Source organism: Centrocercus urophasianus, unplaced genomic scaffold, assembly GCF_019232065.1.
Source record: "Centrocercus urophasianus isolate 14NV4802_14NV808 unplaced genomic scaffold, USGS_Curo_1.0 seq_17, whole genome shotgun sequence".
Classification (NCBI taxonomy): domain Eukaryota; kingdom Metazoa; phylum Chordata; class Aves; order Galliformes; family Phasianidae; genus Centrocercus; species Centrocercus urophasianus.
This window is the reverse complement of record NW_024884722.1, coordinates 11,896,828-11,910,307: the sequence shown is the minus strand read 5'-3', so window position 1 is coordinate 11,910,307 and position 13,480 is coordinate 11,896,828. Positions and strand designations below refer to the sequence as shown.

Here is a 13,480-nt window from a genome sequence, read left to right as displayed (position 1 = left end):
CTCACAGACACAAGGCGGGGATTTGCCTTACAATCAACCAGGAGTGTGCTCCCCTGCCCCAGTGGGTGATGCCCTGTTGTCCACCACACTCGTTGTGGTGCCTGCGTGTGCATTTCAGTGCCAGCAGCATCACCTTTTAGATCACAAAGGTCTTGGTGTCGGTTGGCATCTGCAGCCCTGGTAGAAGAGCTGAGTGTTAGTGCTGGCAGTGGCCATGCACTCAGTTGATCCCTTCAGGGGGGGTTTCTCATGCAGATATCACCTCCTCCTGCATAGAGGCACCACAGGTTGTTGTTCACTTGGGAGGCAGCTCGTTTTAGTACTAAGTTAATGGAAACTCTACATGTATGTGTATGTATGTAGATGTACACTAGTGAATGGCTTTGGAATGAAATTTGTTTTGTAACTTATGGCTATAGCCACACTAAACGGCACAGCCATCAGCAGTTCCTATGGAGTCTGAGCTCTGCGTTGCCATTGTATGAGTCTTGCACTGGCTCTTTGTTAGGAGCTCAGGAAGGAGTAATTCTTCCTTAAATATATGCACTTTAATCAATCTTGCTTATACCTTTTGGGGCTTGACAAATTTGGAAGCATGCAGACACAGAGAGGATTTTATCTGTGCAGTAACAGCAGTGTTCGTGATGAATCATATGTAATGTGTACACATGTGTCATACCCTTGCTGTTCCTTCAGTGTTGAAGCTTAGCTTTTGCACTTGGGCCAGACAGAGCTGGATCAGGCATGATCACTTCTGTCCCATCAGAGCTACACTTGGAAGTGATTTGTGGCATCTCTGTTTTGCCAGCATTGTTCAGTTTGAATGTTCTCATGTTTCTGTTTTTCCCGTGTTGCTAACTCCACAACCACACCAGTTGCCCCAAGTCCTGTGAGATCAAATGATCTCCCCTGTCCTGCCTCTGCCCTGGAATCCCTCTCGGATTTGTTGCGTCAAACTTAAGCACACGCACTATTTTAGATTAAACTTGACCAACCTTGAATTCTTTTACCTTCAGCTGGTTGTGCCAGTAGCAAACCCTCCTTTTTGCTGTTTTTTTTCCCCAGGTTTTAGAGAAGTTGCAGCATCGTGAGATTTCTGTTAGGTTGAGCTTGTAAAAATAAAAGTAATTCTTGTTGCTTTGAGTATATGTGAAAGCCTTTACAAACAAGGGAAAGCTTCTGTCCTTCCCTGTCTCCTGGTGAGATGTTACATACCTGCTCTCCATCTGGAAACGCAGCCAATAACAGGAGTTTAAAGGATGTTTTCAAAAACCCAACAACAAAACAGTGACACTTTCATTACTGACAGCTGGAGACTGATAATTATCAGCACCGAACCCATTCTGGTAGGGGTGAGCTTGGAGAATCACAACCGTGCTTGACATTTTACTGAAAACTTGAACTGCAAAGTGTCTTTTGGTTTCATTTCTATTTTTGTTTTATTCTCATAAGGAACTGCACCCATGAAAGCTTTCTGGCTTCTTTTACCTCTTTGCCTTCCAGGCTGGAGTGGGCACCACTGCTCCTTTTGAACTATTTTAAAAATGAGTGTACCCTGATGGATCATTCTATGACCATTCAAATTAGCAAGTGAAAATTGTCTCACTGTAATTCCACAGTCTTGTTCTTTGGTTCATTCCTAAAATTGTTAAATTGTCTTTTTTGATTTGTTTTGGTTTGGTTTTTAACCCTTTACTTTCCACAGTTGATTTGCACTTCTGGTTTTAGTTCTTCAGTGTGTGAACTGGCTCCCTCCCCTGTCGAGTGTGGATAGCTGCCACCCTTCTGGTCGTGATCTCATCCTTTTTCTCTCCCTCTTCTAGTTCCCTTGTCCCTGTCTCGTACCTTTGTTGTCAGCAGAACAGAGTTGTTAGCAGCAGGTTCTCCAGGTAAATCCGCATGCTTCTATTTTCACCATTCTTGTGACTGCCCTGATGCCATAACAAGTCAGCTGCAGTCTGTATTTATCTGACCCCTTTGCTCGTTAGGGAGAAGTCCAGCACAGAATTATGCCTCACAGGTAGGTATCTGAACTTCTGTGTGTGATAACTGGCAGCGACGTGACGGAGTCGTCCAAATGGGAAGAACTAAAAACGTGTTTAAGAAAATGTTTTTGTTAATGTGTTCTGATGTCTCTTATGTGAACTGGTGGGAGATCTTTTAAACGATCTTCTCCCCCAAAACTGAGGTTTAAGAACTGAAAAATTTCCTGAAGAAAATGCAGAGGGGAATGTGTGCTGCTGGACTGCCTTAAAAGGAGAACTTGTACGAAAGAATCCTTATATCCTCTTCTGGGTAAATTCTATGGTTTGAATACTCCTTGGCCATTTCCAATGCTCAAAAACTTTGAATTTTCTTTCAATGAGATTAATGCTGTGATAATGTACCGAGTGGGTGGATTTGCAATGGAATGTGCAAGAAGGCTGTGGGAGCTCCTGCGGGGTTTTTGGTTTTGCTCAAGACCTTTCCTTGATGGATGACCAAGTTGACTGACACAGAAATCCCTTTGGAGAGCAGAGACCGAGGAGAGAACAAATTGGGTCAAAACGAGCTCTGAGATGTGGTTGAAAACTTGGGAACTGAGCTTTGCAGACACCGCATGCACAGAGTAGTTGAGAAAGATGGAAACTCATCAGGAAAGTATGTAGGGATGGCGGAATCCTAAAACATGGGCTGATGCAGTGATGTTTCCCTGGACCTAAAAGGATCGATATATTTAATGCTATTGAATGTCGTGATATGGTAGGGATATTTAAGTGAAATCTAACCATCAGTACATGTGAGACATTTCATAAATTTCCACTCTCTGCTTCCTGTATTTTCTCTTCTTTTTTCAGCTCTGAAAATGTATCTCACTGTCAGACCCTAAATTAAGCTCACGCACACTCCAAATAAACTATGGGTGGTTGCCCTGCAGGGGATTTTTCCCTGCTCTTTTGAAGTTTCCTGCTGCTAAACTTGAAAGAAGCAGGGAGAAATATAATCTTTCTTTAATTAAAGTACCTGGTGGCTTTCTCTTAAGCTCAGTGGCTTTGATTATCTTTTTCTTTTTTTGTAGCTTAGTTCTTTAATTTTGCCAGGTCTTCCTTCTTTTTTTTTTCTTTTTTCTTTTCGTTCTGTTTCTGTTCTATAAGTAAGCATACACCTTGCACATACAAGTTGTTTCCAATAAAAATGCCAAGCATATTTTCCTAGCTTTTTTTCCTCCAACAACAACAACAGAAATAAATTAAAAAATCAAATTGATGATGGAAAATACAAATGGAAAGAACCTCTTTTGAAAGGAACCAATGTGGTGAGTCTGGTCACTGTGACTGCAGTTCCGGTTCTGTTGAACCCAACACCTTTTGGTGGTTCCTTCTAAAAAGCTTCCTCTCGTTGAACCGCACGCTGTGAGATTCACAAAGTGCTTGTATGGAAGTTTGTCTCGTGGTTTGTGCCCTTCATCTTCAGTACTTAGAGGTGAGGAGAACCTGGGTGGGAAAGATCTGTGCAGGTATGTGCTGGGCACTGCTCAGCAACCACAGACCTGTGTGCTGTGCTTTCTGCCATCTGCTCTTCTTGTAGCCCCCCTTCTTTAGTAACTTTTCCCTTCCCATCTTGTACATGATTCCAAGAGCAATGTCCTTACTCTCAGAATTTCTGTAGTCGTGCTTTGTTCTGTCTTTTTGTCCTTTTCTTTTCCTGAATGTGCTCTGTCACGTAACTGCCTGTCCTTCCTCCTTTCTGTCAGTAACACACCACAGGACACCTGGGCACAGCCCGCTGTGGCTTTTGAGATGGTGGGTGGGTATGGAGGGAAACCATGCGGGGCTCTGAGTGCTTCCCTCTGAGCCTCTCCTTGTTGTTACCATAGGGACTGCAGACAATTTGCCGAGTCATCACAACCTGTATTTTTCCATTGCCTTTTCTTAAATTGAAGGAAAGAAGACATCAGAGGTTTTCAAGTGAAAAATAATGATAAAACAACAACTACAAAAGACAACGCAGGATGATTCTGCCATGCATCTGGAAGTGTCTGAAGGGCTCAGTTTAGGAAAGGCTAGATGTAGAGATGTAGAGCAAGCTGCATCTGTTTGTCAAGGAGAGATGTTTACAGTGATACAGTGGCAGAGGCAGGGTTGAATTTCAGTTAGCTTTTCATTTTTTTAATACCATTCTGTAGGTCAAAAAATTGGTGAAAGTGAAAAACTTACGATACTGCTGCTGAAATGCTGAAGAGGCTTTGTATCTTCAGGTGATTGGAAAGTAATCTTTCAGCTGAGAATGGGGACCACAGGGGGAGTGGTACAGATGGTGTCAATTAGTGCTTGGGCCGAAGGGCTAAAATTTAGCTGCCCAGTTCACCAGTCCCAAAGAGTTCTACTGCTGTGCACTGTCATTGCACACGAGGAGAAGCCTATCTGCAGAAGGGCTTGAGATCTCTTTTTATTTCTGCATGTCCCCTGACATCTGGGTCCCTGTATAGGTAGAAGCTGAGGATGCAAAATGCCTGTGGCCAGTCGTACTCCTAAGGGGTAGCTGGGAGGTTTTCAAGTGAAAGCCTGCAGTGTCTATGAATAGTCTGATACAGAGTTACAACCATACATGGTTAAGAAAAAAAAATCTATTAAGCATGGTTGGACTACAGAGAGCTCCTGTAAGGAAGCTGAGGGAAGTTGCCTTTCTCAGAAGGTCACCGCTCATCAGCGGAAGCATTGTGAGCAGGTGTGCGCAGGGCACGTCTGTTGTAGCACAGACAGAACCAGGTTTCTTTGAGTCGTACTCAGTGATGTCTGCCACCAGCTCTGGATTCAAAATGTGCTCTTTTTCTGGACCATTTTATTTAGCTGCATGTCAGTTACGAGTAGACTAAATATTTGTTGATCTTCTGTTTCACGCTGCAATTTCTTGTGGCCCTTTGAAACTGGCGACTTTGAATATTTTCTCCTTGATGTAAGAAGCTTCTTGCTCTTGCCTGTTTCCCAGCTGAAAACAAGTCTCCACCTCGACCCTGCGGCTTGAATCACTCAGACTCTTTAAACCGAAGTGATCGCATCGACGCGGTGACGCCAACGTTAGGGAGCAGCAACAACCAGCTGAATGCGTCCTTCCTGCAAGTGTACGTTCCTGACTACTCAGTGAAAGCACTCACAGACATTCAGTTTGTCAAGGTAGGAAAAAAGCTGGGCCTGTGGGCTGGAGAGCCTGGGGAGGGAGTTTCCTGTGGATTGCTCTGTAGCCCTCTAAGCAAATAGGATTATGAAAACAGCCATTTTGAAATTGCTTTAAATTACTTGTTCTCAGTATCTGGTTCTTAGATTCTTTAAATTACTTGTTCTCAGTATCTGGTCTTCACTGTTCTTCTCATTAAGGCCCGTAAGTAGATTGGTCATACAAGTTTTTGGATATCAGGTCTCAATAGGAGAGGTCGTAGGGAATATCTTCTGTTTTAGTCCTGAAACACATGTCCTTGTGAGGCCTTGAGCCATCTGAAATGGCTCATTACACTAGCTGACAGCACCCTTTTCTAAAGGATGAAACATTTTGTGTCAGTTGCAGTTTTCATTCACTCTTGATTTTTATTTCAGCTCAGGGTTCTCTCTCTTGGTTTCGAACTTATCCTTCTGCCTGGAGTTGTCTTGGACATTTTTCCTAACTTCACGTGTTAGCATTATGTCTCATACTACCAGTGACTTGCTGTGTGGATGTGGCTCTGTCCCCCAGCATGGTGCATCCCACGCTGAAACGTGTGCGAGTCCTGTGGGATGAGAAAGAGCCAATGCTGGCAGCAATTCCAGCCCAGCGGGGAGTCCAGGGAAGCTGACATCTCATGGTCAGAAGCTGACCTTGTTGCTTTTCTGAAATTAAATGCACTTTCACGTTTTCTTTGTATAAAACTCAGGCTGCTCATGAGCTCAACTTCTGTCAAAGTTAATTCAGTATTGAAATTAGGCAATAGAACAGAAATACTGGAATGCTAAATCAATTGTTTCACATCCACAGGTAGCCAGGTTTTAAGAAGAGAGTACTGACTTTTGTTTAGAACTTGACAAATGTAAATGTTCTAGTCAGTGGTTCAGGGCTTCACACTTTAGGTCAGTAAATAATTATTCCTAAGCAAGCGATTCTCACTCCAAAGCAGCTGCTCAGCTTGTGCTGGTTTGTATGAAGTCCTTCCAGCTCTCACCGTGTTCATACTGAGTCTAAAAATACTACATTGCCTGGTTTCTCTGCAGTCAGACTTGCAGACCTCTTTTTGTATCACCCTGCATTGTACATAGGACAGAGTACTCAGAATGTGTGTTTTCATTGTGTCACATGGGCATTTATTCAAGTAATGCCTTGTAAGCCAGGGCTGTGACCTGCTTGCACATGCTCGGATTTTGCTGTTGGAGATGTGACGCGTCCATCTGACACTCTCCATTTCCAGTCTCTCTGTTGTGTTGAAGCAAAAGCTTCAGGCTTTCTAAAAGCCTTGCTCAGCTTCTTTCATCTGCTGAGATAATCCAGTGCTGTTGTAGCACAGGGGGCTGCTGGTGCACGTGCATCGTGCTGCCTGGCCCCAGGAACTTATGGGATGGCTCCTGCCTAGTTTGCTATCCTAGACAAGAGCACTAATGCTCGTGCCCTCTGGCTCTTTGAGGACTCATAAAGCCCCTCCAGAGCTCGATGAAGCTGGGAAAAAGACTTCACTGAACTTTAGGCCCTAAAAATGTGCATGGTTAGAAGGAAGTTGAAGTCTGATTTTAAAATCTTTGCCCAGGAGTAAATCCGCGCCTGCGGGCAGCGCGGTGATCACACAGCCCTGTGCTTCCACCCTGCCTGTGCAAGCGTCGCCATGCAGCTGGGGCGCTGTGCTCCTGCAAAGCGCAGGGATGGTTGTAGAAGTGGAGTCGATGCGGGGTGAACAGGAGTTGAAGTGTGACCATCTGGAAAGGGAGGGTTCCTCGTTTTCCTGGGGCGTCCTGTGAGAGATGCACAAGCGTGACCGGCTCTTTCTGTTCCTTCCTTCTGTGCTCGGAGCAGATCTCGAGACAGCAGTACCAAAATGCCCTGATGGCATCGCGGATGGACAAAACTCCTCAGTCCTCGGACAGTGAAAACACTAAAATCGAACTGACTCTTACGGAGCTGCATGACGGTTTGCCGGACGAGACAGCAAACCTGCTGAACGAACAGAACTGTGTGACTCACAACAAGCCCAACCACAGTATGCACAGTGAAGGAGCCATCTAGGAGCTGACTCCCCACGACCCACCCATCCCATCTCCTCAGCAGGACCAGCCCTCGCTCCTTCCTGTCTCCTCCCCGAGTGTGACACCGTTAGTACGTGCTTGCAACACTGTGCTGCATCCAGTGTTCTGAGACCAAAGACTTTTGTGTCCGTTGTGGGAGCAAGAAGAGGAAGAAACAGGAAGAAAGGAGCAAAGAGCAAGACAGAGAGACTAAAGCCCCAAGTGTACTTTGGGAATGGTGAGCCACCCTTGAGAACAATGATAATACTTCTTGCAAAGTAGAATCATGTTTATTTTTTATCTGTATTTTTGATCCTTGTTGGGTTTTTCCTCCTCAGACACATATGGAGAAGTTTAAAAACTGCTCCGGTTATTTTTTCAAGAGAGATCATGTTTTTGAAGAGTATTTTGCAGAGTTTTAAATTGTTTCTGTCCCTCCTCAACCTCAACTAGGCTCTGTCGTGGTTTTGTGAATTGGCTCCGGTGTCCTTAGGCCTCTTTTCACCTCTCTCTGTTCCTTTTTGTTGCCATGTCGAAGAAGTCAGTAACTGGTACTTGTTTGTATTTGTGTCCTAAGAATGAGTGAGCGAGCTTCAAGGAACCTCTGGTTTTAGCCTCCTGGAGGGTCACGGGATGAGTATTGTTGCATTCTCCCAGTTCAGTTTCAGGGAAGGAGTGCTTATTTTAATATTTAATGATCTCTCAAATTTCAGAAGGTTTATTTGTAATACAGGCAAACGCGTTGTTACACTCTACAGTTTTGTGACCTCCAAAAACTTTGTGTATGTTTAAGATGATTCTGGGGGGAAGGACTTAATTAGCAAAGCTGTGGTCTCGTGAGATGAAGGCCGGGTGTCATTTTCAATACCAAAGTCTCTGGGTGGTTTTCTGTTGACTTTCCTGACAATTGCTTGGTGAAGTAATGTGTGCACCCAAAACCAACACACTTTAAAGCACCCACGTGCTGTAGTGGTCTGTACACCGTTACCTCAGCCCGGGCAGATTGCAGTGCTTGTTAGTAACAGAGTACAGCAGTCCTTTTCCTTCCCTTAAATCTCCAGTGTTAACACAAAAGATGCTGCTACAGTTATGCCCAAAGTACATCCTCCAGGTGACAGAAAACCTCTGCCAGTGCAAGGACAGCTCTGCTGAGGAGTTGGGACCATCCCGTCCTCTCCAGGAACTGACGGAAACTTTCCAGACGTGAGTGTATTGCACTTCAGGGATTCAGAGAGGTTCATTCCCAGGCTGTTCCCAGCCATATTTTCCTTCCATTGAGTGATTTCGGTGCGTTTCCTTCTCTCTGGCCGCTCTTAACAGCCATTGTAGGGATGACCATGGTAGCAGAGCAGAGAGCCTCCCGCCCAGGTGCCACCATTGTGGGGCAGCAGGTGCCAGGTACTCCAACCCAAAGCCTGAATGCAGCCTTGGTGCAGCGAGGGGCACCCGTGGCAGTTGTGCATTGCATGTTCCCCGGACCCACGGATGGAGTTTAAGTCCTCAAATGAAAACAAAAACAAAAATGTTTCCCCCTCCTTACCCTCTCCCCTTGCAGTGCCGTCTCAAACAGAATGTGAATGTTGCCCTCAGTATTAATGCAAGCAGAGATCAATAAACAAGGCATTGTGATTTCTCTGTTCCAAGACCCGTGGCCCCTGATTATGTAGCATCTCCTTTCCTTTCTTTACACCCAGATAGTCTCCCCTGACCCCCAGGGAAGCCCCAGAAGCAGCTGCCAGAGCTCTGTGCCTGCCTGGGTAAGGGGGGCACTCACCTTCAGTGCCTGCGGTCTGCCTTGGTAAATGTTGGCAGGAAGCACTGCTGCAGTAACTCCCTGCAGGAAACCGGGCGTGCAGCTCTGGAGCAGGCTTGGGGACGCAAAGCAGGGCCCCGAGGCTTAACTCCTTTATCAGCTTTGCATGAGCATGTTCTGGGTCCTGTCTAAAATCCACCCCTCCGAGGCGCCCCACGCTGCACCAAGAGTTGCCAGCGTTGCACCTTCCTCCCAAAGCCAAGTGTTGAGATGTGACGGTGTTTGCCTTGGCACAGCGCGCCCCTCGCTGTGCTGCTCTTCCTGTAAGTGTTACTGAATGTAAAGGTCTGTTGGATGTGACCAACACGGCAGTGAACTTGAGATGCAGTATCTGTTTTGTAAAACCTGCCAAAGGAGGGGAGGCTCAAGTGGAGGCTGCCCATCGGATATGACTTCTGCTTCTTACGGCAGGTTATGGATTTGTTTGAGTGTCTCTTTCCATTAAAAAAAGAAAAAAAAAAAAAAAGCCAAATTTTCCAACCAAAGCCTTGTAATCCCAAAGCAAATACCTCCTGCTTCTGCCCATGCTGCACTGTTCACAAATTTCCAGGCCATTTTTTTTTGCGTGACTTTTTCATCATGTGTACAGATCTGATAATGGAAAGTGAAATAATTTCCAGAAAAATATTTGATTGTAGATGTGTTTCATATGGAAAATATGTACCTGACCCGGAGGGGTTGGGAGCTGCTACTTCAAATTAGCTCAAAGCGCAAGGCACGGTCCTCTCGGCGGAGGGGAAGGAATCCTATCTTCCCTGTTCTCAGGGAGTTTGCAGTCTTACTGTTTCACAAAGGCAAGGGGTTCCCAGCCCTGTGCTAGCAGCCAGCACAAGCAGAGGAGCCCTGTTCATCTCAGATGGCTCTTTGCACCGCGATGGAAATGCTGTGGCTCCGTGCAGTGCCAGCACTGGCTCTGGTTATCCTGGCTCACAGCTTCTTCGTTCAGCTGGGCTCAGATGCCGTGACCTGCGCCCCTGTGCCGCGTGTGCGCGTGGTGGAGCTATGGGTCAGTGCGGTGCCATGGGGCACTGGTGGTGGCTTTGGGAATCGTTGGGCTTGACCTCAGACCTTGGCAAGGCTTTGGCTTGCAGAAAGGATACTGCATCTTCCCGTGTCAGCTCTGCTGCCACTGAGCTCACCGTGTCCGTCGTGGGGCGGGTGGCAGCCTGGGGGCCGGAGGGCATCTCGCCATGGTTTCTACTGTCAATACAATTTTGCACAAAGAGTTCTTTGAAGTGACATTTTAAACACTAATATCTTAAATGCACAACTGTGAATTATAACTTTTACACTCCTGTTGGTTGAATTTCCTTTAAAGAAATGAACCTGAATCTGTTGTAATTATGATTTTTTTTTTAAATTCTGTGTATTGCCAAATCTTTGTAAAGAGTGAAGGAATGTTCTTGCTTTCCAATGAGAATCGTTCTCCAAACGAGACTGCCTCTGGTGACGTGGAGATCTTACAAAGCACGTGGCTGAGCGCAGAGGGGCTCAGGTGGGCGCAGCGAGACTCCTCGGCCTCTGCAGCTCACGGAGCTCTGGTTTGTCCCCTCGTTCAGACCCCAGCTTGTCCGTTATCCCCAGGGCTCAGGACGAGGTTTCCCAGGGCTGAGAGCGCAGGGGTTGGGCAGGCCGTGCCCTAGTGATGCCCCCAGCAGCACCTGTCCTCCCCCCGCTTCCCTCCCTTGCTCCAGCTGTACCCCAGCTGTGTTCCTGCTGCCCCTCGTGCTCCCTGTGCCCTGACACGCACGCATGGCAGCTCTGGGCTGACAGACCCTGCCTGGGGCTGAGACCTGCGGGCCTTGTGCTGGGCCACTCCTTCAGCGCTGTGCTCCACAGTCTGTCCCCCCTCTCTCCTACACTTACTCCCCTTTTCTCACCGCAGGGTTATTATCATTTTTTATTCTTCTTTTCTTTAAGTGCCTTTTTGTGCGGGTGGAGCAGGCACCTGCAGGAAGCTCAGCTGCCCGTGACACCCACGGACACATCGCCCTGTGCTGCTCCCCAGCTGCAGGCCCAGTTCCAGAGATGAGGTTGGCACTGGTGGGACTCTGGCTCAGTTCAGCTCAGAGGAAAGGAAACCAGAGGCGGCTTTGTGAGGGGCTGCCCCCCGACGGACATCCCGTGTAAGTACCCTGCCCTAAAGACAGCACAGCTGCCACCTCCAGGACCGCTTGGGACGTGCATCTTCCTTGTGCTGAAACAGACTGTACAGATCGTTCCCACATGAAAGATGTACCGTATTTGATACGCTGTCTAATACACGTCTGTGGTTTTAAAACCAGTGCCTATGTACCAGTTGCTGCGTTATCCAATGCCAGTAGGAAGCTGGGGCTGGCGGGTGGGGAGCGATCTGTAGTGAAAGAGAGAGCGCCAAAGAAGTGCCTGGCCCTTGGATACTGAGGGTTGGTTGTTGTTGAACTGAACTTAACAAATGGGAGTGGAAACCAGGCATCATTGCACGGCGTTGAAGAGGGAGAGGCCTTCATCCTGACCTGACAGGCAGAGCCCCGCACTGTGGGCTGGGAGGCTGACCCCCCCCCGCTCCCTGGTGTCCTTGGTCCATCAGCTGCAGGGCCCTGCACTGTGATCCCTGAGACAGCACCAGCACAGGGGGACACAGTCCTTCTTGGTGTTCTGCTCTTGTCCTGGAGCTTGTCCTCTTGTTCTTCTGTTTTAATTTCATGGCTGCAAGGCTGTACCCAGGTGAGGGCACGCAGCTGCCTGTTGCAGGTTCACAGTGGTACGGTTGAGCTTCTCAGGTTGGATTTGTGTAGCTGCTGTTGTGTTAGGAGCTGATATGGGCCCTGGGCGTGTTCCCTAGAGCAGGCCTGGGCGCAGGTGATGGAGAAAAGTTTTCTTGGGTCAGTAGCATCAAACTCTACCAAAGTAACAGTGTCCTCTTGTTATCCTCATGTCAGACCATAGGGGGATTTTGCAGATAAGGTACTCGAGCTGCTGCTTTTCTGGCTGCAGTTGAAAAATTTTGTGAAAACCTCTCCTGAGGTTTTCCTTCAGGCCCTGGTTTCCTTCAGGTAGGACCGATAACGGAGTCCTCCAAAGCTCAGTTCCTGAGCACTTCTCCTTTAGTCTTTCCCCCAGGTGGGCCCGGGCTTGGGGTGAGGCTGGGGGCAGCCTTTAGTTGGAAGTGCCAATACTGAAAGAATGCCTTCGGGTTTTGTCCAAAGATCAGTGATGGAGTGAGGCGGGGCTCCTGGTGACTGCTCTGCAGCCAGGCCTGGATCCCTTTGCCCGGTGTTTGTGCTCTGTCCGTGCGCATTCAGCAGAGCAGCTTGCTTCTGGATGCCAAACAGATTGAATCCAAAAACTCGAGTACTTGAGGGCACCTTCCTGTGTCACCAGGAAACCACAGCGAGCTGCTTCTCTGCAGCCGCTGGGCTCTGAAGCCAAACCTTCCTCCTGCATTCGGGAGCACGGCACAAACCCTCCGGCTGTTCTCCCAGCAGAGCTTTGTGCCCACGCCGGCCCTGCAGCTCGGGGTGGCTGAGCCCAGTGCTTCCCTGCTCCCTCCCACGTCCCACTGCCCGTCGCACGTGGTCTTTGCTGATTGTATCATATTGTACATTATGTCGGGTCTCCGGAGTTGTAGTGTTCTGACTACAGTGTTTCCATGTGTGTACATAAACCTGAGTAAGCACAACTGAAATCATGGATGAAGTGTATACGTTTCATATACTGATTGTCATACAAGTGAATTTTATAATTATTCTAATTTTGTTGTAGATTTCCAATCTTTCCTATTTATTTTGTACCTGATTTATTTGTATATTTTGTGATTTTGTTTGAAAGCGTTTTGTTTATTTCTGTTCTTCTAGATAAATGATGATTTTTTTTCTGTTGGACATTCCAGTTTATGCATTTTTCCCTTCTCCGCTCTTCCCCCCGTTCCAAAGGGCCGGCTGCTGGCACGTGGTGGTGGGTGGTGGGGCTGATGGTGGTGACCCCGGCCCCAGATCTCCGCTGATCAGGAATTGCTGTTGGCACTGGGCAGCCTTGAACTCCTCAGCAGTTGTCAGAAGCGATGGAGAGGCCAGATCAAGTAGGGCCTGCTTGTGTTCTTTGCACTGGGGTCTGGGGGCCGTCCATTCTGCAGCCCGGGGCTGGCAAAGGCAGCGGTGCCTCAAGGCTGATGGCCTTTTTCTTTCTCTAATAAAAGTCCTTTATTTACAACATGCTTGCCATATATCCCATTTGTTTTTTGGAAAGTAGGACCTCCATCTGCTTGGCCCTACCTCATTCCCACTGTGTGTTGTGCAGGGTCTTGGAGTGGCCAGAGTAAGAGCGTCGGGGAGAGGAATGGGGCAGGAGAGCCTGGGGAGGGGGGGGCACAAGAGGCTGGGGAATGGGAATTGGTTTGCCTGCCCAGTCCTGGTGCAGGAAGGGCCTGGCTGCATCACTGTCAAGCACTGCCTGGAAGTAAGCAGGAAAA

General features: G+C 47.6%; 1 protein-coding gene across 1 annotated transcript in view; it reads left to right on the top strand.

Annotated features, from left to right (window-relative positions):
* Positions 1 to 13,190, top strand: part of CNNM2 (cyclin and CBS domain divalent metal cation transport mediator 2) — a gene marked incomplete at its 5' end in the record, with an annotated part of 106,693 nt that extends 93,503 nt beyond the window's left edge. The window contains 3 exons of the mRNA XM_042818063.1: positions 1,824 to 1,889; positions 4,969 to 5,153; positions 7,009 to 13,190. Coding sequence (XP_042673997.1) covers positions 1,824 to 1,889; positions 4,969 to 5,153; positions 7,009 to 7,218 — 461 coding nt within the window. The remainder of the gene's footprint in view (positions 1 to 1,823; positions 1,890 to 4,968; positions 5,154 to 7,008) is intronic.
* Between the last annotated feature and the right edge of the window lie 290 nt (positions 13,191 to 13,480).